Source organism: Amphiura filiformis, chromosome 14 (genome assembly GCF_039555335.1).
Source record: "Amphiura filiformis chromosome 14, Afil_fr2py, whole genome shotgun sequence".
NCBI classification, from domain to species: domain Eukaryota; kingdom Metazoa; phylum Echinodermata; class Ophiuroidea; order Amphilepidida; family Amphiuridae; genus Amphiura; species Amphiura filiformis.
The window spans coordinates 11,451,769-11,475,311 of NC_092641.1; the positions used below are offsets into that span (position 1 = coordinate 11,451,769).

At 35.8% G+C, this 23,543-nt stretch overlaps 1 protein-coding gene across 1 annotated transcript in view; it reads left to right on the plus strand.

The window, feature by feature from the left end:
* Positions 1-23,543, plus strand: part of LOC140169695 (dual specificity tyrosine-phosphorylation-regulated kinase 1B-like) — an 87,222-nt gene that overhangs the window by 39,139 nt on the left and 24,540 nt on the right. Inside the window, 3 exon segments of the mRNA XM_072192993.1 lie at positions 2,731-2,979; positions 2,982-3,031; positions 16,186-16,377. Coding sequence (XP_072049094.1) covers positions 2,731-2,979; positions 2,982-3,031; positions 16,186-16,377 — 491 coding nt within the window.

Below are 23,543 nucleotides of genomic sequence, written 5' to 3' on the forward strand. Positions count from 1 at the left end.
GCATGCTGTATGCGAGTTAGAATGTACTATGTGGAAAGGGTACGACAATATCATTATGGACTGCGCCATGCAAAGGTAGACTTGAAACAAGTTCTCATGTGGAGGGAGTGCCACTGGGGTGAAAATACGTGCACGTCTGTGATGGTAGACTTGAATCAAGGAAGTAGTTGGGACAAATTGTGACAGGTACCTGGAGTACATTTGATTGTAACATGTCTGCTCTTCTCCAGACTAAAAAGTTCAAAATGCTTTGATTTTTTTTTCCTGCACAATAAATATTTTTATTGCTATCTTCAGTAGATGAGAATTTACAATCAATAGGACTTACAAGGTCCTTGCACTGTTGCAATTGCTGATTTCAAAAGGCTGATTTTGATTTAGTAGCTATTTTCACCAGGTTTCTTGAGGAGATTAACACTTGTAGTAAACACCCCTCCCACCCCCACACTACCTCCCCTCCACACACACACACCACACCCCTACTTTTGGTCCAAAATAAATGCCCTTAAAAGCTCAAAAAACCTCCATAGTCAGGAGCCTGTCAGTCGTTGTTGTGTTTTGTTTAATCTGTTTTTTATAATATTTTGCCTCGGATGATATATCTGTAAAATAAACAGTAAACAGTGATTTCAAAGTTTCCAGTGTCAAGCTCGTTTCTTGAATAATATATCACACTTACATGTGTGATATGAATTACAAACAAGCAAACATTTTGAATGAAAATTCAAATGAAACAAAAAATGGCAACCTTAAATTTTAAGATTTTTGGGTCAGTCAGAAAAGGGTAATTTATAGAACACAATTTACTTTTTGCCTTGCATGTAAAAATTTTATATCAGAATTTTTTATCAGAATTACAGAATTAGGCCTCTCAATGGATCAACTTGCAATTTATAATTCATCATATTAACAGCTCTGTTTATAACCCAACCACTGTGTCAATTAATACCATTTTTAAAATGCAGCAGTTTTGTCTTCAGTGACTCCAACTGGTAACCATGGCGACAGTCTACGATAAGACACATCTACTTGACATTTAAACGCCTTCCCTTGTCTATAAATGTAACGTAGCAGTCAGCTTTTTGAGCTTTTTTCTTTTCTATTTGAGTTTTTTTGTTCACTGATTACTATGACAACAGAATGCGTGGGCAGACTGGTTCAAGGTAGTTAATTTGATTTGATTGAAGCTTGTGTTTATGTGCGACGCATTATGTGCAATTGATGCATTTTTAACTCTGCTCTCTCATCTCTCTCTCACTAATTTAAAAACTCTTCTCTCACATCCAAACAGACACATTTTGGGTTGTTTTGGACCAATTTCACACTGATTTCAGGTTTTTTGCTGACCATTTTCAGGTTTCCAAGGAAAGTACTGTAGTACATATTGATTCCTGTTCAGTGCTAATTGCTAAGGGATGAAATCAAAACTCAACTGGCGGTTCTGTCCGGTTGCCATTGTATAGAACAATAGCAACCGAACGGAACTGGCGGTCAACCGCCGGTCAAGTTTTGATTTCATCCTAAGGTTCCTTCTTCATTCTTTCCGAGCCTTCTCTCTCCCTCTTTCTGTTTCCTCACCCACCCTTTCTTGATTTCTCATTGTCATACCTTCTTTTCTTTTCTACCCACCCCCCTCATTGTTTGAACTACATGCAGTTAAAAAGAATGCATTGATTGAGGTACACGTGGCAAAAGCATGATTTCTGAAGTAAAAAATGCTACTATTTTTTTCATCAGACAGGAAGTAAGGTCACAAACAATTATGATAGTTTATTTTTCTGGGAAAAGAGAAGAGGAAGAGCAAAACTAAGTGTATCGTACTGTAGTATTTACGCATACAATGTATTTTGTTTTGAGACACAAGAACTTGGCATTGTTACGTCATAAGGTGTATAAAGTCTTCAAAATAAGCAACATTTTTGGGGACCCTACAACTGTCATTATAATGATTGAGAGGCATGTCATGTAGGGTTGAGCGCCCTCCAAGAATCCACTGGCCAAGGACATTTGGATGAGGGCCAGTCTTATTTAGGACCCTGCCATTGTCCCAATCTGTGTCCTGGCCCTTTAATTTCAGGAATATTTTGATATTTAAATTGAAGAATGAAGAACCATGACATACATAATTTGAATAAATTGATTGTGGCTGATAATAGTGATATTGTAGTATTGTTTTCCAGTCAGTGGCCATTGTTTTTAAAGGAATTAAAATTCTTAGAATCCAATTTGAGAAGCTTGGATGAAGATGATTGATGACACTATAGTAAAATTATAATTTTTTGCTAGTAAGAGAGAACAATTGAATGAAAGAGTGGTGCCATTTTACATCTAGCTGTGTTGTTTAAAAGTCATCTTAAATTTGCCTTGTGATTAGAGGATAGTGTTGACGGGAAGAAAATGTCTACTTGCGTCGAGAGACTCCTAGGTATGTGAAATATGGATGGCTTTATCAGTGTGTATTAAAATTGAATGGATTTAGAGAAAATAAAAATTTATTGGTCAAGCTATGAGTTACAAAATATTAACCAACTACATTTTGGGCTGCTGGCAGCCTATTGAGAATTCTTCTACAGGGTTAGAATTACTGTGAGAATCCACAAATCTATTCTCGTAAAGATTCGTCATTCATGCAAAAAGATTTGCGGGAATCAAAGTTGATTCTCGTAGATCGATTCCTGTACAGTTCAGCAATATCTTACCTTTTCTTCTGTATTTATTGTCGTTTTACAGGCCAAAGCGCCACCAAACACCTCTCCTTGCCCAATGGATGTCATGCCGGCAGCGATCTAGACGTCAGCAGCGACACCGAGATGGCTTCGTCGACGTCGACCACCAACCACCATCCGACGGCAACGTCGTCGGTCACGTCGTCGTCATCATCCACATACAATGAGCAGCAGCAGTTCCTGCACCGGCAAGAGATGGCAGCGATGCAGTCGCAAGCATCCCGCGAGACATTCCATGACGCATCGCAGGCGCCTCTCGGAAGCTTAGTGTGGATCTCATCAAGACATACAAGCATATTAATGAGGTAATGTACAGTATTCCCCCTAAGGAGCACCTTCCATAAATATTATATTCGTAGGCCTAAAAAAAAAAAAAAAAACCAGTTTTTGACCAAAAATGCGAGATCTGCAAAATGCCAGAAAAAGCACGACTTATGCCCCAAAATTGGTGGAAATTAAAAATAAATAAATTAAATAAACCCTCTATGGACTCAATTTAACTACCGTATTCGTCCGAGTATAGTCCCACGTTCGAGTATAATCCCACCCCCCCATTTTTCGAAAAATTTCAGAAATTGTAAAAAAAAAAGTTTTTAAAGTTTATTTTTTTCGGTTTTGGAATGTCCCTGGACCTAGACCTAGATGCTAGGATCATTCATGGTTGACCTAAAAAAAAAAAAAAAATTTCAAGATATTTTGTATTTTTAATATGAAAATTGATAATTTGTATTCATGTCATACTTTATTAATGATTTCAAAATGCTTTGAATTTGAATGCATTTTGAAATCATTTTTTTTTTTTTTTTTTTTAGGTCAACCATGAATGATCCTAGCATCTACAACCATGGCCAAAATGTGTTGGGACACTTATGGAAAACGTACACTATAGTATGACCTTATTTCCGTTATTATTAACGTGATAAAGTGGAGGTTTCTTTTGTGTCAAGCCTAAACACTTTCCTAACACCCCAACCCTCCCCCACCAATCAATGTTGGGTGCCACAAGGCTCGTGTGACCAAAAAAGTCGAATTCAACATTGATCGGGGAGTGGGGGCTTATTTACATTACCCTATCAAACCGTCCCAACACTTATGGCCAGCATTGTCTCTAAGGTACAAAAATCTAATTTTAAAATGTGTGTTTTGGCCCATATCTCCTCAACCATAGCTTGGATTTTCATCAAATTTTACATGAAAACGGAGAAACTATTTATCTTTTCACTTATATAAAAATTATTGCATTTTCCTCATGTGATTTAGGGATACGGTCACGTTTTATACGCAATATCATGTATTTTACAGTGCGTTCTGAACATTATTAGCCTATGCCAACTACGTATTTTGCGTAAAATGACGTTTTATTTTGAAAGAGTAGTGATTTAATCACCAGAAATACATGATATTTGTTGACAGGAATTGATTGAAGTCTTTTAAAAGAGTGATTTTGGGAAAAAAATACTAAAAAAAAAAAAAAAAGCTAATTTTTAGAAGAAAAAAACAAAACTTTAATCATTTTCATCGTTTGCATCAAAAACGTATGTGGTATTTGCAACGCAGTATATCGTGTAAATATAATCATAGTCGGCAGGAGTAGGCTTAAATTACATTTTATGACTGAAATTTATTAAAGCGCTTTCAAAGAAACTTATAGTAAGTATAGAAAAAGTAAAATATAGGATAGACATACAGCCACAAAAAAAAGTAAAAGGGCGGACATTGGCATTATAAAAATTAATATTAGCGAAGTGAATATAATATGATGAAGGATTGTGTCACATTTAGTTCAGTTTTGTCCGATAATGACTACGGGAAAAATCGACGGTATACACGCCTTTAAAGAGTAAAGAATTTTAATATAATATTACTTTCATTTTCTTTTTACAAACGTATATCGCTCGCATTTTGTCCCAAAATCATTTTACCCGCCCAAAACTGATAATATATGTGGAGCACAAATGTCAGCCAACACCTGCTATATGATAAATATTCAGTTAATGAAACAAATGCCGTCAAAAAGTGTGATTTGTTTGACTGTTTATCGTCATTAGAGCTGATATTTATATACATGCATCTTGAATAGCATTATATTACAGTTTAAGCCTGTTAACGTAATACAGCTCTGTGGTGCAATGGATACGGCATCTGCCACAGGCACAGTGGACACGGGTTCGAGCCCCTGAATTTATTTATATAAATTTTTTATTTTCTTTTTTGTTATTATTTTACAATATCCTTCATCATATCATATTGCTGCTCTATTAATTTTTGCCAATGTCCATCCTTCTTTTTTTTCTGTATTTTGTTGCTTCATTTGTGGTAGACTGCATGTAAATTGGGAAAACAAGTGTGCATGGGTTCGATTCCTTTATTTGTTGTTTGATCACGAGATGTTGTGATATACTTTTATTTTCTTCTATAGCTGTAATGTAACATTTTAATTGGTGGAAACAATAATTTTCCATTTTAAAACCCAAGTTTTTGACAGTTAAAGTGCCGAATAGTGAACTTAGACAGGGCCAAAATATCGTTTTAAGACATTTTAAGTGACCAGTCCCTAAATTTCAAATGTAGCCATCCAAAAAATTTTTGGTAAAAGCCACATGATAAGATCTCTAACTGCTCCAAATTTGGTGTCAATATCATATTTACTTTTTTGAGTTATAAGCAAAAAACTGAAATTAGATGATTTTTTTTCAACTTTTCAAATATAACCATGGTCAAAATGTGTTGGGACACTTATGGAAAAACGACACTATAGTATGACCTTATTTCCGTTATTATTAACGTGATAAAGTGGAGGTTTCTTTGGTGTCAAGCCTAAACACTTTCCTAACACCCCAACCTCCCCTTCCCCACCAATCAATGTTGGGTGCCACAAGGCTCGTGTGACCAAAAAAGTCGAATTCAACATTGATCGGGGGAGTGGGGGGCTTATTTACATTACCCTATCAAACCGTCCCAACACTTATGGCCAGCATTGTAGGTCTAGGTCCAGGGACACTCCAAAACCGAAAAAAATAAAAAAATTTTTTTTTGAAATTCGAGTATAATCCCACCCCCCAATTGTGAAAAATGTTCACATAAAAAACGGGTGGGACTATACTCGGACGAATACGGTAATTGCATTGCATGAGCTGACCTGACCCTGGACTGAGCAAGATACACTAATATTTTCCCGGGAATATTTTCCTAAAAAATCGGCTAAAAAGGTCATACTGAATGATTTGTGAAGTTTATAGCACTTGTTTGGATGTGCCAGAAAATAGATCATTTTTCAGATATTTTAATCTGTGGTCACTCACAACCCTGCAACATGCTGCAGTAACCACGCTTAGAAAGGGTGGGTTTCGGAGTTTTGGTATAAAGGGTATAAAATAAGAAGGGTGGGTTTGTATCACCTCTGCCAACTTGTACTTGTTGAATTCTGCATATCCGCCACAGAAACAGTTTTTCTTGGTACAAATGAATCTTTTAAAAGTGAGAAAAGCACTAAAAAGCAAGATTCACAGCAAAAACACAACATTGCATTTTCTCTCTAAGCCTATGTATTCGGCCTTGTTTTAAGTTATTTTGTAGTTCTAGTCATCAATTATAAATTATATAGTCAGGATGGGATCAAAACTAAAATAACTGAATAACCTTGTCCTCTGGAAGTCTGCTATGACCACCTGTGACCAGAGACCATTGCCCATGTTAAAACCACTGAACAAGTTCAAATCTGTATAAAACCCATCTGTTTGGTGTTATTTATAATTTCGCATGCATTTTATCTGTACTGCAGTTTAAATTTATGTTTGTCCATGAATTCATTGAATTGTTTGTATTGTATTTGAATTTATAACAGCTTTCTTAGTAGAAGTCCATAAGACCAGTTAAGTGCCACTTAATGTGTCACAAGTATTCCAAGCTAATTACGGTAATACTATGCAAGTACTTTCTGACAGATATCAATGAAAATTGCATTTTTATCACACAAGCTTCTTGTTGATTTTGACTAAAGCCAGGTTCTTATTTATAACCCATTGCTGATCAATGCCATAATATAGGCACTGGAGTTTTGCGCGATTTAAAACAGCAAAATGCGCTGGCCACTTTTCAAAATGCGCCAAAAAATGTGTGATCCCCTGTTATCAATGCAAAACACGAAAAAACATCGGTAAAACGATGGCATGTCAATCAATTACGACCGACTTCCGGTTCATTTCCAGTTTCTGAAAAAAATAAAAAATAAAGATGGCGACCATCACAAATCGTCGATCGAAATGTCGAAAGCAAGGGTAAATTTCCCCACATTATGCTTGGTTTAATGATCGTTATTTGTATTTTGATGTACATAAGTGAAGTTAGAACCAATATTGCGTGAATTTTCTTGTAAATGCTGCCGATTTGGGGCATAAAATTGTAAGTTTTAACTTTAAGCTTATCGATGGGTCAAAATGCGCTTTGGACACCCAAATGTCCGGTGCCTACCATAATACCACCTGAAATCATCAATTTGTTTCATTTAGTCTATTCCAAGCTAATTAAAATGCAAGTACATTTTTACTGATCAATAAAAGATATTTATAACCAAGTGTTGCATCAGGCCAAGCTGTTACACAATGACCTCAGAAAGTACTTTCTGACTAGTCTGTGCATTGATCACAAAATTAAAATTTTGTACCTATATGGTGTTGTGTGCTGTGAATATACATAAAGGTATTATTTTTTAGCTTTTTATTTTAATATTTTACAGAAAAGAGTTGCCTATGTACATGTACATCTACCAAAGTATACTTCGTAATTGTTTATATCATGATTTAGAAACCTTTGAATCCAAAATTCCAAATGCTATCTACTGAAGATAACAATATTCTCTATTCATGTTCAAAGACATTTTGAAATCTAGCTTGCAAAACCTTGTTTGCCAAAAATGAAATCTTTTGATTTGCTTTTTGCTCTCTACTGAAGATAAAGATAATTGGATCATTAAGGTATAACTTGCTTTGCTTGTTCACATGAAAGCTTGGAATATCAACAGTCACTTACACAGCACTTAGTGAAATAACTTGGAATATTTGACATTTTGCTATCTACTGAAGACAAAGTCAAGAAAAAATTGGATGGTTGTCATCCACAATTTCTTGATAGATCCCAGGCCTATAATGCAAAATGTTGTTATTTACTGAAGATAATGTAATTGCTATCTACTGAAGAAAATTGATATCCTTTGAAAATAGCTTGGAATATCAAAGATCATTTGCACAGCAGCTCATCAACTTTTGTACAATATTTTATATTTTGCTATCTACTGAAGATAAGGCCTTGGAAGAAAAAATTGAATGGTTGTCTTCCAAGTTTCACAATGTTTTGATAGATTTAGGGCCTACATGTATGCAATTGCTACATTTTTTGTATCTATGAGATAATATAGAACTTGCTATCTGCTGTGAGGCAAAATGTAGTTGCTGCTTTAAAATACTGTATCTTTTGTGAATTGTACACTTTGATAATAGTTTAGCATCCTGAAATACATCCATTTCTAGCAATTACCCGTTTGCACTCCTGTGTATTTTTATTTTCTCTTTTTTGGAATTTTTGCAAACTTTGGAGATGCTAGTGTTCCAGGAATTTTTTTAATAGAACCCACTCACTGTGCAATGCCAACCCTCCCTATTTTAGAGGGAGGCGCTCTATTTTTGGAAACATTTTTGTCCATTTTGACACCCAAATTTGGCAATCTCCCTATTTCTGGCAAGTTAAGTGCCAATTGAATTTTTTGCATGTAATTTTAAAAACTTCCCTATTTTTTGTTTGAATCCTGAAAGTTGTTATGGTCAGTCTTGTGAACCAGGTCACCTGGTGTATCCTGAAGACAACGCATCAATCGCAGGTGTTGTTTGACTAGAATAATCACATCCTGTTCGGATTCATATTGGGCAAAATTCAAATGGTCAATTTATCACCACAAATGTTGTCAATCGCTGAAAAGCCACGTTTTCCAGACTAACTGAATGTACATACTGTATTCCACTAACACTATGGACCACAATGGCCTCATCCCAATGGCATAGTTTAAGAACCTCAATTAAACAATCATGTTGCACAATTTGACCTCAAGTTGCGGAGTATGAGTTTTTGTACCCAAATTGTCAAAGGTCATTCAATTAATATGTACAAATGTATTGGGGTTAAACAACTGTGCCCTGATAGATGAACATGTTGTGGATGCTAGTGTAAGAGGCTAAGAGCAGACATATTGTAAACAAGTGAGACGTGTCCGCAGCTCCAGACGTTATATAAAAACCGAGCGGTCAGTTTCAAGCCTCGCTATGGTTACAAGCACTATAGTGTAAATAACCTCACTGTCATAGGCACAGGTCACATGGCTGCATTCAATAGATGTAAAGCGAGTTGACTGGTGGTGTGGTTTTAACGTTGAGGCTGAGTACTGCAGAGTGCAAAGTTGCTGTGGGATTTTGTTTGTAAACAGCGGAACTGAGCCTTAGGTATTAGAGTACAATGCGATACATCTGCTTTGGTTACAGGTAAAATATCAATATGAAAAGCCTCGCTGTTGTAAGCACAATATTATACCCATCTTGCATACGCTGATGCACACCAAATGAACCCGGCATAGTTTTTAGGGGATGAGTATGAATAACAATATCAGTCAAGGTCATGGTATAGGTCTATACACATACATAGGGGTCAGTGAACGTGTGCCGTGGGTATTAATAGCATGAGCCAGTGCACTGTGAGATGCCTTAGCCTTTAACAGGTTTAAGCGATAATCAAATTGATGAAATAGCCTCACTATTAATGCTGCAATCATATATTTAGGTTAAGAGAGTGCTACTTGGGGCATTCAATCCAGACGTGTGATGCTGAATAGTCTTGGCGTAAAGATGGAGAGGCTTAAAATTTCTTGGCAAATATTTTACGGGTCCTGGGGTGTGTATTTCACTAACATTTACGACTCATCGTAACTTAGTCCTTGAATCCGTCAAATACATTGTTACTTCTAAGGTAAATCACTGTTAGAGTTATGAGGTTGGTACTTATTATGATGTGTTGAGGACTTACTTACTTGAGTCCTGGTTCGCCTGAATTTAGTCGGGAACAGAACTCGGTTTTAGAAACAAGACTCACTTTTGTTTCAGTAACAGTCAGAAGCCAAAATGGTCCAATACCCACTGGCACAGTTCAGTTGTCTTCTTTCTGCATTTTGGACTTTTAAAGAATACCAGCTTGTAATGTTTATTTCAAAATTGGACTTTATATGGAATATAAGATGTCAGGTCCAGTTTTAAAATAAACATTACAAGCTGGCACAGAAAATCTTTTCGGTGAGCACTTTCGCTTCCCTTGTCTTGTCTTTTGGTTACTTATATTATGTAAAGTTGATTTGTTTTAGTAATTTGGTAACTTCATTTGATTTTTTTTAGGGAAAGGCTAACTTTCAAGCCTTTTTGGTCTTAGCCTTTTCCTTCACATCGTGTTTGTCAGCAACATCAAAAGAAAATTACAGAACATTCCATTTGTATTTCAATAGTCATGTAGTCAAATTTAACAGTTTGCAATTTTATAGTGGCAAATTTACGATGGAAAATTGTAATTTTGAGTGAATTCCACAGGCGTGTTCTTAGAAAAGAAGGTAAAATGAAGCCTAGATGAGAGTGCAGTCCATTAATGTGTTTACCTCCTCGACAACCTCCCCGTCTCTGCTTGTAACTCGTTGTAAACCAAGGTGAGCTGTACGGCATACGACGACTGGTCGACCTTTATTGCAGACTACGACAGTCGGTCTGGGCTTGGCTTGGCTTACTTTCTCGGTAAAAAAAAAATTGAAAGTAGGTCGCTGCGACCTTGCATTGCATATTGTGCCATGATATCAGGCTGTGCTCGGCTCTTTACACCCTGGCCTCGAATTTTAAACACCGTCGCAGTGCAGAACGTAATAATAACTCTGCATGCAGGCAGTCAATCCGCAAAGCAATTTTCATCTTTGATTTTAAAAGAAACACTAGAATTGCCTTGTATCATTTGAAAATTATCATTTCGGTATAAAAGCAGTGAAAGGATTATAAGATGTGTGCGACAAATCGAGGATGGCGGTTCTTGTTGATATTATTTCAAGTCCGTTTTTTCAAAATCTAGGACTGCTGTAATGCGAATCGTCGCGGTATGTAACACGTTAACATCACGTCTGCAGGTTGTGTTGCAAGAGCTAGCGATCTGAAGATGTTGTTTATTTGCTCCATTTTGTGTTTTACTTTTTCTCAGAGCCTGCATAATTTGGGAGGATAAATTTTAATTCAGTTTGGATGGGCTTGTTAAAATAACATGTTTGCAGTTGAACTCTTGTATTCCTCGCACATTTGCAAGTTTCTGCAACCTAGTACAAATAACGGCGAACACTATACACATGTAACTCAATAACTTGGATCCCACCTTCCCGTATGAAAATTGATATTTTCGTAATATCAGTGTGTAGAAAAGTACAGCCACATTTGTAGTTCACCTTAAAAATGTATGCCTCAAATCCTAGGGATTGAGGCATGTTGGGCTATTCCATTTGAAATTCACTCTCCCCTGTGGAAGATTCAGCTATAGTCTTCCACAGAGGGAGTATGGGTTTCAAGTATAATTGACAATGGGTTTTGAAAATAATTAATCCCAGCCAATTCTATTTGAAACTCGGTGGAAAGCTTAAATTTTCCACAGGGTCATAGATTTTGAATGGAATAGCCTATTGCAAACGAAATATTTGCTTTGCATTTGAGGTTGTTGCTTGGAAAGTGCTATGGGCTATTCCAGTTGAAATCCATAACCCCCCTCTATTTATAGGAAACATGACCTTAATCTCCCACAGAGGGAGTGTGAATTTTAAACGGGGTTATCTGAAAGTGTGACTACACCCCCCTGTATGGGAGATTAAGATCATGTCTTCCAGTGGGACTATGGATATCAACTGGAATGGCTCATTAGTAATCAAAAGGTAGAGATATATGTCAGTCAGTCAAGTCGGAGCTAGAGATGAACTTGTCTGCGATGAGGGCATAATAAGATGTGGGCGTGCAGATTTTTTCCCCTCATCTTTCTTACTTTATGGCTCTCTGAGACCTGTAAATTGGATTCCATGCCAGTTTGGACCAAATCGTAATGTTGGTCTAGATGTAAAAATAATTGTTTTGTTAAGAGTAGACGAGGTATTGTTGGTGGATTTTCATTATCTAAATCAATATATGGAAAAATAACACTTGCATGTTTTGCAAAAGTTCATTCTACAAATCATATACCGGTGCTTGCTTGATTTATTGTTGTTTGAGTTATGTACGTTTTATAAAGGGCCATGCGATATAAGGTGGGAACCTCTTTCGTGACGCACCATAAATTTCTGAAAATTACGTCTTCGCACATTCAAAATACCATATCTTGAAAAGTATTGACCCTACCCCAGCAAAATTATACATTTTCTGAAAGGAAATTGTCCAAGGATTCCATAAATGACATTGTTTTTGTGGTGGGAGTATGCCCTAGAATGTTATATTCCAAAGTAGGGAAGAATTTTTTCAAAAAAAGTGTGTCTGAAAAAAGTTTCATATTTTCATTATGATATACCCTACATGAAATTAAATGCCAGATTTGAATTCCTCACACCAAGACCTTTCCAAATATGTATAGTTTATTGGGGGTTGACATGTTACTTAACCCCAAAAATTTGAATGAAAATTGACTACTCGCGACTTGAATAAAACAACGAAAAGGCAGAAATATGTGTAGTGTGTTTCAATAAAGGCAAATATGATTAGTAAAAAGTAGCCTGATTAAACAGAAAAAATCATCAATAAATTCACTGAAACATATTCACATACAAATGTGACGTGTCATGTCAAAAGGAGACACTTTTGGGCAGGTTATCAATTTTGAGGTTTTTACATATATCTTAAATATAGAGATATTTTGCTCCACAATGGCGTTTTCCCCAATGAAATTGGACATTCCTAAGCGAAGATATTGAGTTCATAAGATATGGTATTATAAAATTGGAAATTGAGATATCGGCATTTAAAAATATTATTGACAATGTTGAAGAGTAGGAATTACCTTGTAAAATGTCTCAAAAAATACAAGATGCCAGTTATATTCCGGTCTGAAACTATCAGACATTATTTCTAACATTATTAAAATCACAAACACGCAACAAACCCAAATTGTGAAAAAATCACCCCGGCAGATTTTTGGCGATTTCTCCATTTACGATCCTGCCCAAAAGTGTCTCCTTTTGATATGACACGTCACAAATTTCAAACATACAAATATCAAAATAAGTCATTCTACAAGCACATGTTTATATTGAGCATATAAATGTCTTTGTGATCCTCAGTTTGAAGAACAACAAGGTTTGTAGTAGATTTTTTCTGTGATGGAGTTATGTCAATACCTAATATACTATGCTCTGCTTTGGGATACTAACTTCTTGGATCAAGTAAGCAACCCTCCCTTGATGCTTTTTGGTAAAACAACAATTACTTCATCTCCATGTACAAAAGTGTAGTTAACATCTGACACTGCTTGTGTTTGCTCATCAACAGTAATAACTACGTCTGATTCCAATTCAAACAAATGGTAGTCATACATGTGGCTCAAAATATGCTAAGGTGTCATATTATAGCCATATATTTTGACATCTTTTTTTAAAAATAATAATTATAGAAATGGAATATTTGCTAGTTTAGTGGCAAGTTTAGGTAGTAAAGACATAGCATACAAAATTTAAGTAAAATCCTTTCACTCTAAATAATAAAAATTAAAAAAAATAGCTGTAAAAATGCCTATTTTTACACTTTTATTTGTAACATGCCAAGAGACGCATTTTTTCAACAGCTTTTAATTTTTTTTATGGATCCTTATAGAAATTCATGTGACCTGTTTCCCAAAATGGTGCAGTAAACCAATCAAAAAAACAGAAAGAGGCATTATGAATTATAAGTTAACAGATCAAAAAGGATTTAAAAGTTTGCCTTATGTATGTTACTATTGTCTGTCAAACTTTTGATTGATTTTGAAGTCCCTCAGTTTTTTATAAACAAAGACTTGTAGCATAAACTAAAGGGTAAATCTATTGTAAATAACTTCATTTCTCCATATTATAATCAATTTGTAAGTGGCTGCCATCTTTTTTGAACATATAACAATTTTAAAATTTTTCTTGAAATGTCTGTCAAATAGTAACATACGCAAGACGGTGCTGTAATTCCTGCTAAACTAGGGTGATACAGCTAATTATGCTACATGACATAGCATTTAGCTCCACCTAGCTTTGTGGCACTATCACTTTGTGAGGAGAAGCTTTTTGATGACACAATCCATTGTTAAGTGTTGTCTGTCAAACATTTATACGCAAGTAACATATAAGATTTGTATGTGTCTGTCAAAAGTAACATACGTAATACGTTTCAAAAAATTAAAAATCACTTGATGTTCACATTATGATGATAGTTTAGAGTTTATAAAAGTGTTTTAAAACATGTGATTTATAAACTGCATGTGATCTTTATTCAATTTCCCATCTTGAACTACTGTTTTTGCCAAATTATTATTCTGTATGTTACATTTGACAGACATCTTGCGTATGTTATGGCTTGACAGACACACATATTTTATTTATAACAATTTATCCTCCTTATTGTAATATTTGGACACATTTTTTTCCACAATCAGTTGCTGTAGGTCCTATACCTAATTAACCACAAAATACCTTATGTAATACTTTATAAATTTTTATTTGATTGCAGAAAATCATCAAAATTGTGTCTGTCAAATATAACGTACGCAAGGGCTAGAAAATTAAATTTGTGAAGTAAATGGTCTATAACTTATCTTTCTTTTAGTGTATTATGAACGATATATGTGAATACTATAATTTAAACCTGGTTGGAGACCAAAAGAAAAGAGCTGGAAAAATAATTGTGTGTTACACTTTTATGACACCTTAGCTTATTTTGAGCCATGTAGGGAATCAGAACCAGGTAATACTAGCAACAATTGATCCCTTGCATATCAAATCATACATGTACATGTACATATTATTATTAAGCTGTTCTTCAGTTGGTTCAACAGGTTCAATTGAATTTTCAGCAACATTGGTACTTCGACTTTCTGGAGCCCCCCCCCCCCCCTCACATTGCACCTTAATAATTAATCCTTTCTTGATACCTAATTACCCTTCTAATTAATAAAAATGTAATTTTGAACATGTTTAAGATTAACAATGTACATTGTAATATAAATGCAAAACACTTGGATATGAAATAGGGAGGTAAACATTTTTCGTACATGTATGTAAGTTCTGTAAAATAATTCTTTGATCGGAAGCAGTAAATTGGGAATCTGAGCTCGTTAGTTACTTAATCCTTCTAATTGAATTGAAGTTTTACAAGAATTAAAGTTTTATAAGACTACTTATGACATATTATTAATTCTTTAATCAAATAACATTTCCTCTAGACATGTTTTTAGTTTGTAGAATCAAATAAAGTTCAACCAAACTTGGGATGCCGCTTTTCCCATACAGTTTCTATGGTACCGTGTCCCAATATCCGTGTCCCAATATCCGCCCACCTGCATGCTCGTTAACATAATTAATCATAAAGTTAATTAGAATTGGTAGAGAAGGCTGGGTTTGGTGTCAAATGAAAGAAGAAAGAATAGGCTTTAAAATGATATCAAAATGAAAGCTGTAGGTGTTCATCTTCATATCTAAATAACTAAAGTCATTTCATATGTTAAGAAAAATGTCACACCACCCACTTATTAGTACTCCCACCTTGTAACGCAGGGCCAATAGGTGTTGTGTTGTATCAGCCTTCATTACAACATAACTCAAGAACCACAGGGTCTAAAAAAGTATATGATATTTGAATTCTTCTACACACTGGCTATAAAATGATCAATGCAATTTTTGCCAAAGCCTATTACCATTTGCAAGATGCTGTGAACTACCAAATCGCAACAGTGGGGTTGTATGCTGCCCCCAAAAGTAGTGTTGATTGGTCGTAAAAATATTTTTTATTTCAGCAATTTCTTTTGTTCATACGATATGAACTTTAAGTTATTCAATCGTCGCTACGAAAGTACGAAGCATAACACAAGTACATTCTATTCTATGTGAGCTGCGTACGGTCAGTCAGTAACCCTAACCATACGATTGTTCTTCCACGACTTGGGTGCCCATTATGAATTGAATCTGATAGAATTGCGTACATTTATCAACATACAATGTACATTTGTACAGTTTTACTTCATCATTCAATGTGTATAATTAATGTTTTGATGTTTTCAAATTTGTCTACAGACATGAATTAGTAGTTACTGTGTGTAGCTATGGATGTAATGTGCAGTGTAATTAATGACATGTTTTCGTAATGAACAAATGTACTAAATTAAAAACATCTGCTATCTTTCCCCTCTGCAGGTGTACTATGCCAAAAAGAAGAAAAGAGGCATTCATCATGCACAAGGAGAGGATACAGGGCACAAGAAAGAGAAGAGAGTTTACAACGATGGTTACGACGATGACAACTACGATTATATCATTAAGAACGGAGAGAAGTGGCTTGACAGATACGAGATTGATTCCCTTATAGGGAAAGGATCATTTGGACAGGTAATTTGGCAGCAAATGCTAACACGGTTGAATTCGAACAGGCCCAATGTTAGGTCTATTTGAATCTGAAATACTTGCAATAAGCAAGTGAAAAGATTAGAATTTGATCAGCAGGGCAATGAAATCAACCATCAACGTATACATAACATATTTCCTCTAATAAATGTCTCTCCTCTAATAAACGCCCTCTTTTTGAAAAAATTGCTCCCTTCCTGAAATGAATAATTTTAATGCTTTCTTGTGTTTACCATTTAGCCAGCCACGATTGGTATTTGGCGAAAATGACATCGCAAACTTTTTTTTAAAGCTTTTTTATTGGCTAACAATCAGGGGTAGCATTAAGGCCCGAAAGTCGGGGGTCGTTTTTCTGTGTTTTTCACTCCCGAGCTTGCAGAAAATCCAAATACATGGGGTGAAAATTAAATCTCGGGGGTGAAAAATATTTTGCAGTGTAGTCAGGGGTAGGAGTAAGGTCCAAAAGTAGAGGGTCAGAGTTAACCCCCGATCTTGCACATTCCCAATATATGGAGGGTGAAAAATTAATATTTGTTAAATTTAGGGGGTCATTCACCCCCGATCGGGGGTTAACGCTACCCCTGCTAACAATTTTCGCGGCAATTTTTTAACATTTTAAGCACCTGTAATGAACGCTCCCCCTGTTTTTGAAAAAAAATTCACGCCTTTTGGGTGTTTATTCTCTAGATGAAACATGGTATGTGCGGACAAATGCAAAAGCATGAACCTGCCAGAAAAATGAACGTGACTCTTTCCTGTTACATGTCGTAATTCATATGTAAAAGTAGTATGATTGATAAGGCAATTAAATAATGTATTTATAAAGCATACCCCTTGATTTCTAAGAAAACAAACAATAAAACTACTTGTCTTACCTAGATCATAATTCATTGAGAATAGATCTAGATTTAATAATAACTTTTATTCATGAACAGACCCTTGAAAATATAGATCACATAAAATAGTAACAGCAATGAATCAAATTATGCCAAGAACAATGTGTCACCTGAAAATTCATGGAAACAGTGCGTAAAATCTCATAACACTAACATGGCCGCGACTGAGTAGCCATCAGACTCTGCTCGCAAACCAGAAGGTGAACCGGAAGTCATTGATCCCAAGTTCATAGTTCGTCATTTCAGTGTGAGTTTTAAGCTTTTCTAATGCTTTTAATGGAAATTATCGTTCTAAAAATGACCTAATAAACGTCCCCCTTTTGGAAAATGAAACGTGGCGTTTAATTGAGGAAATACGGTACAAGGTTTTTCATGCCCAACAACGTTTTTGATTTCATGTGTGCACAACAGGGATCAATGTTTCTCAGCAATTTCATCAGCTTAATTTATTGCAACACTCTGCTCATTTTAGAAGCAAATATTTATAAACTTTCGGTCAAAAGGGAATTGTTTACTAATTCACTCAACAAATTAAAGGGTGAGAAACTCAAAGCAAATTGGCCAAAATGCTAGGGTCAATTTCATATAATTGCTCTAGTCTGGCCAATGCAGTTGAATTCAAATATTTCCATACATTGTTCAAGACTTACCATCATTTCACATGTGACCTTTTGACCCCTGTTACAAAATATCGTGACCAGGAACCACAGTGGTGTGTCAGGCACTATGCAAATAGCACACATCATTGAACTGTGTATGAAAGTTGAGACTATCTAGGTCATAAGAGCAATCCTCCCTTATTAGTAAACAAGATGGCATCTTCAGTAATTAGTTGGCGCGGTTTCAGATTTCAATAATAATATTCCGACCTTGTCAGTGGACAGGATATTATGGGCTTGTCCGTGGACAACAAGAGGAGTTTTATTTTGGCATTAAAAAAAATTACCTTGCCCGCTGTTGTTTTAATTTGTCACACCACACATCCAATATATGCACAGTTCACTCATAAAATGACATCTACTTGCACTGAATAACAACTCATACTCCATAACTTTAGGTCATATTTGTAGCTATGGTTATTGAATGGAGGTTATTGACATATGCCAGTGGGAATGAGACTGTTTCTGGAGTTCAGACACCTGACAATATATTTCTTTATTCAGGGTTCGTTTTTACCGGCAGTAATAACCGGTTTCTGCCGCAAAGTGGCAAAAACCTGATTTAAAATGGTGAAGCGTACATGTGTATAGTCAGTCAAATATTAAAAAGTAATATCACAGAAGGCTCATAAACAGTAGGCCTAACACACAACTTTTAATGAATCATTTTAACATGTCCTAAAAAATTGTATCATCAGGTCCAAAAAAAGTGAAAAAGTTTTGAATTTGATACGACACATTTGAGTTAAATGTACAAGTGAGCAATGAAATATGTGCCTTTAATTTGGTATATATTTTACCAAATCTGGCCTTGTTACACTTGGAAAATTATTTTTGTTTAAAATTATTGCCTTGATGAAAAAAGAACCATTTATCACTTTCTTAGTTTTTACCATTTTTGCCACCAAAAACTATATCTACTAATGCGGTTAAATCTGGGGTGTTTTCCACCTGCAGCAAAAACCTGCAAAGCCTGTCATTATTGTTGTCCTTTGAGTCGTCCGTCAGACCAGTAATTTATCATTGATGTTGATTTACTTTTACACTGTAAGATGCAGTGGTAGTGTTGCATATCAAATGATTATTATCTAGGGAATAGATATAATTTCTGGACAAGATTATAAATTTAAAGCCACAATCTTATAATATGAAATTGGTTAATTTTTTTCGAACCTGATTTTTTGGCTTATTTTTAATGTTTACACATTACCCAACTTGAATGGAATCAGCCAAATTTGTTGTGTTTGTCAGGTCAACGGATCAATTTTGTTATAAAATTGTATTGGTTGAGCCCATATTTATTGGTCGAGCTATATTAAAATATTGGACGAGACGTAGTCGAGTCCAATATTTTACAACTTATAGCGAGACCAATAAATATTGGGCGGAAAGCATCCAATTTTATCATCATTATGTTTTGGATCCAATATTTTCACACACTTGGATCCATCAAAACATAATAATGACATACATTGTAATGTCTTATTCAGACATCAATTTCCCCCATAGAACGTTGCTAAATGGCCAGAATATCCGGGTGGGGTGTCTGTCACTTTTCCTCATTATTTTGTCTAAAATGGACAGAAACCTTTCCTGGCAGTCTTCAGTAGATAGTTTTACTGTCTTCAGTAGATAGCACAATTTACACTACTTTGCCACAAACAAGATACCTTTATTCAGTAAAGCTGCATATAGGTAAACGCAGAAAGAAAACAACATAGCACTTTGAATGGAGTTTGCCAGCACAAAACAACCTGTACACTAAGGCTGTGACCTATCGGGTAATGACGTATTCGGGTACCCGAGGTTAATTTCGGGCGGGTAAACTAACCGGGTACCCGTATCAAACGTAAAAATTTTTAAAAAAATAAAAAAAATTTTTATGTTTTTTATTTTTTCGGCTTTGTAGTGTCCCTGGACCTAGAGCTAAACGGTAGGATCATTCATGGTTGACTTATTCAAAAAAAAAAAAAAAAAAAAAAAAAAAAAAATGTAGGCCTATGTGTTTTGAATAAATTTGTACTCATGTCATACTCTATTAATGATTTCAAAATGGATACAAATTCAATGCATTTTGTATCCGGGTATGGAAAAAACGGGCGGGTACCCGAATATCCGGGCTTGAGTCACTGCCTTACTGTACACTATTTTACCCTCCATGAATGACATGCAAACATGGTGCCATGGTGGAGACGGTACCTACTCTTTGGTTCTACATCATTGAGCTCAACATGACGAAATGTAGTTTATCGCATAGCTTTTGGGTTAGCATTCATCAAAATCATTGGGCTGCCAGACTTGTCCTCATAAAACATGTACTAGGTTTGATGATTGATCTCAAACATTCCCATGTCTGTACAAAGTTCCCCCTACTAATATGCTTCATACATGTTACTTCTTAAAATGATTCCTTGGATACCAAACCTCATACCCCTCAACATGAGGTCAGCCTTTTGAGCTTTGATTGTTGAATTGAGGTTGGTGAACCATGCCTTTAGAAGTGAGACAATTTCAGCTCATGGTGCCGTATATAGGTAGGGTTGAAAGGGTCCCAGGAGGTGAGTGGCAATATTTTCTCCTTTAAATTTTCATTTCCTTCAATGTACGCCTTTCTTGTGGTTTGAAGTTTCTGAACTTGGGTGTGCGAATTATCATTGTGAATTTGTGAATGTATTTCTAGTAAAAAGTCACATAATTCAAACCTTCACGGTTCATGGATAGTACAGATATCTTCTTGATTACCTCAGAGTGTGTTAACTTAATCAACTCAGCGAGTGCTCACGAGGATAAACTTGCAACTGTTAATATCTCGGTTTGCATTAATGCGACAATTACTTCAGCTGAGGCCCCCGACGACGAGACTTCACAACGAATCACAACTACAGTGGCCTCCCGACTTTTTCCCCCTTTGTCCCCATTTCGCTACGTGCGTTCGCGGCTCCCTATGCGGGGTTGTTTAATATTTGAAATGGAAGAAATTCTGTTTCTAATATTAATGTAGCGTTGGATTTTGAATTCGTCTGACGTCCGACTTAATCCCAACTGGCAAACTGCGTTTTCTAGAAACACAATTATGTAATTTTGGAAATCACCTGGTTGTGACCCCTACAACAAATTTATTGCGGGTCCCTAGCTTAATTGTAATGCCCTTTGATAGATAAATATTGAAATTGCAAAAAGATTTTCTGTTGATGAGGAATCTTGGGTACATTTCTATGTCAATTTTATGCTGATCTAACGTTGCCTCTGATTGGTCAATTACATGATATCTTCACTTCAGTTGCCAATCAGAATGGAGCTTTGCAAATTTTTGCATGCTGAAATTATTCTAACAATGTTGCTGATTGGTCCAATTGATAATGAAAACTTCTTTTTGGCCAATAGGCAGGTAGGTAGTTAAATACATCTAGTGTTGCCAGTTGCCACCTAATATGTAACATCATTTGGCCAAAAAATGGTATGCTTTTCCGAATGAAGGAAATAAAAGGGTTTGAGCAAAAAACAAAGTGTTAGTTTGCCATCACATAAAAATACAAGTTAGGTCTACGTATGGTCAGTATTTTAAGGGAAAGATCTAATTAGAGGTTAATAACTGCGCATCGGTTATTTGGAGGCATTGTGAAAAATCTAAACATTTTGCCTTTGGAACGAGGAATATCCCGAGGGGCGCAGCCCGAGGGATATTCCGAGGTCCAAAGGCAAAATGTTTAGATTTTTCAAAATGCCCGGCATATAACCGATGCAAAGTTATTAACCTCATTCATAACCGTCACTTTGATCTTTTCACTTTACAAAATAACACACAATTTTCCTCAAAAGTTTGTAAAAAATAAACAATTTCTACATCTAACCTTTCCCAAAATCGATCAGGCTAAAACAAAACGACCAATAACAAAAGTGCGTATCAGAATCTGTGCAAATATGGTAGCGCGCAATCCAAATACTGGCAGCCAGCTCAAGGCAAGCAGTTCGTTGGACGCTAACACTGGCGCACGCAGAAGTCAATTGTGTGCGACATTGGAACAACTACGCATTTTGCGGTCAATTGTGAGATATTAATGACCTCGATTTGCGTTCGCGTTTTCACAAATAATAAGATATGATTGGATCGCACGCATCGCGTTTATTAATGAGGTTATGAATGATAATTAAACATTTATTAGGCAAAAAAAAAAAAGGTTTGTCTCAAAGCTTGTGCGCGCATTTGTAAATTTGTGAGATTTGGAAAAAAAGAAATGCAGAATTAAAAAAATCGCATTTCGCATTTGTTTTCAAACCACTCGTGAGCTTTGAGACAAACCATTATTTATTTTTTTGGCCTTATAAAAATAATCTTAGGGACATGGCACATTGGATTTCAAAAGTATTCGTTTGTACAGAGCTTACCCAGTGCTGTACGGTGCAAAAACTGATTGAGGAGCCAATGGCTCCTAACTTTATAAATTTAGGCGCCCAAATTTTGCTCCCAGGTAAAAAATCTGAGGTGCCAACTGAACAGCCATGTGCGTTGAATGTTCATAGCTGCTGTACTCAATCTACATATATTCCCATTCAACGCTACATACTTCATACACAGCATGTACAGTGTAGGCCTATATTTTTTCCAGGAAGTCCCCATTGAGACATGATGATAAATGCATATTCATAGCATACATTCGTACTCTTGAATGCTACATTACATACATGTTTTGTTTTTGGCGATTAAAAAGCTTCAGCAGTTGGTCGCCATTGGCGCAGGATTGAATATTTAGTCGCCATCAACAAAAATCTAGTCGCCAATGCGCCTAAAATGGTCGCACCGTACAGCACTGAGCTTACCCTGCATAAAAAAAATTTGGGTCAGTCTTTGTGCTAACACCTCAATTAATTAGTTTAGGTGTTGTTTCAAAAACAAGGCAATTCTGTGAATATCATTGATAAGTCAATCTGTTCCCTGTCTGAACAGCTTGCACTCCAAAGCTGTGTGTTCAGATGATTGAAGGTTTAGGACTAGTCTAGCACTGGTTTCTGTGCTGTATTCTACCTGTATGATGATTTTCCAACTGTAGGATAGTACGCTCGGTGCTCGCTATTCGAGAGGCGTCGCGGTTTGTGGAACGGGGCTAGTTCTAGGACTAGTCTATTAGGCCAAAACAAATTGCTTTTTGACCATGTTAACAAATATTTTACTAAGCAAAAAATATATATGATTGAAAAGAGGAGATATCAAGGTATAATTTCATGCGAAAAATTTGTTTTGATTTTTTAACACCTTCATGACATTTTTTGTCCGTAACAGTAAATTTGTATTTTCCGACATCTGCCTCCTCTGGCATTGAGGCATTCCCTAAAACCATCAATCTGAATCAGCGGAAACTCAGAAGCATTTCAAGCCCACAGTTCTATCTGAACATGAATGACTTTTAATTTTAAGTCTGAAACATGAGAATTTGAATGCCCTGAAATAATTCTCAGCTTGCATTCTCACTTACATAATATTCAACCCTAATTAAACAAGCCATATATATGTATAAGGCCAATGAAAGTTGATGTGAGTTTCCCGTCACCTGCTCTCACTTCATTTTCTGACCCTCACTTGAATTCATTATTGTAAAAA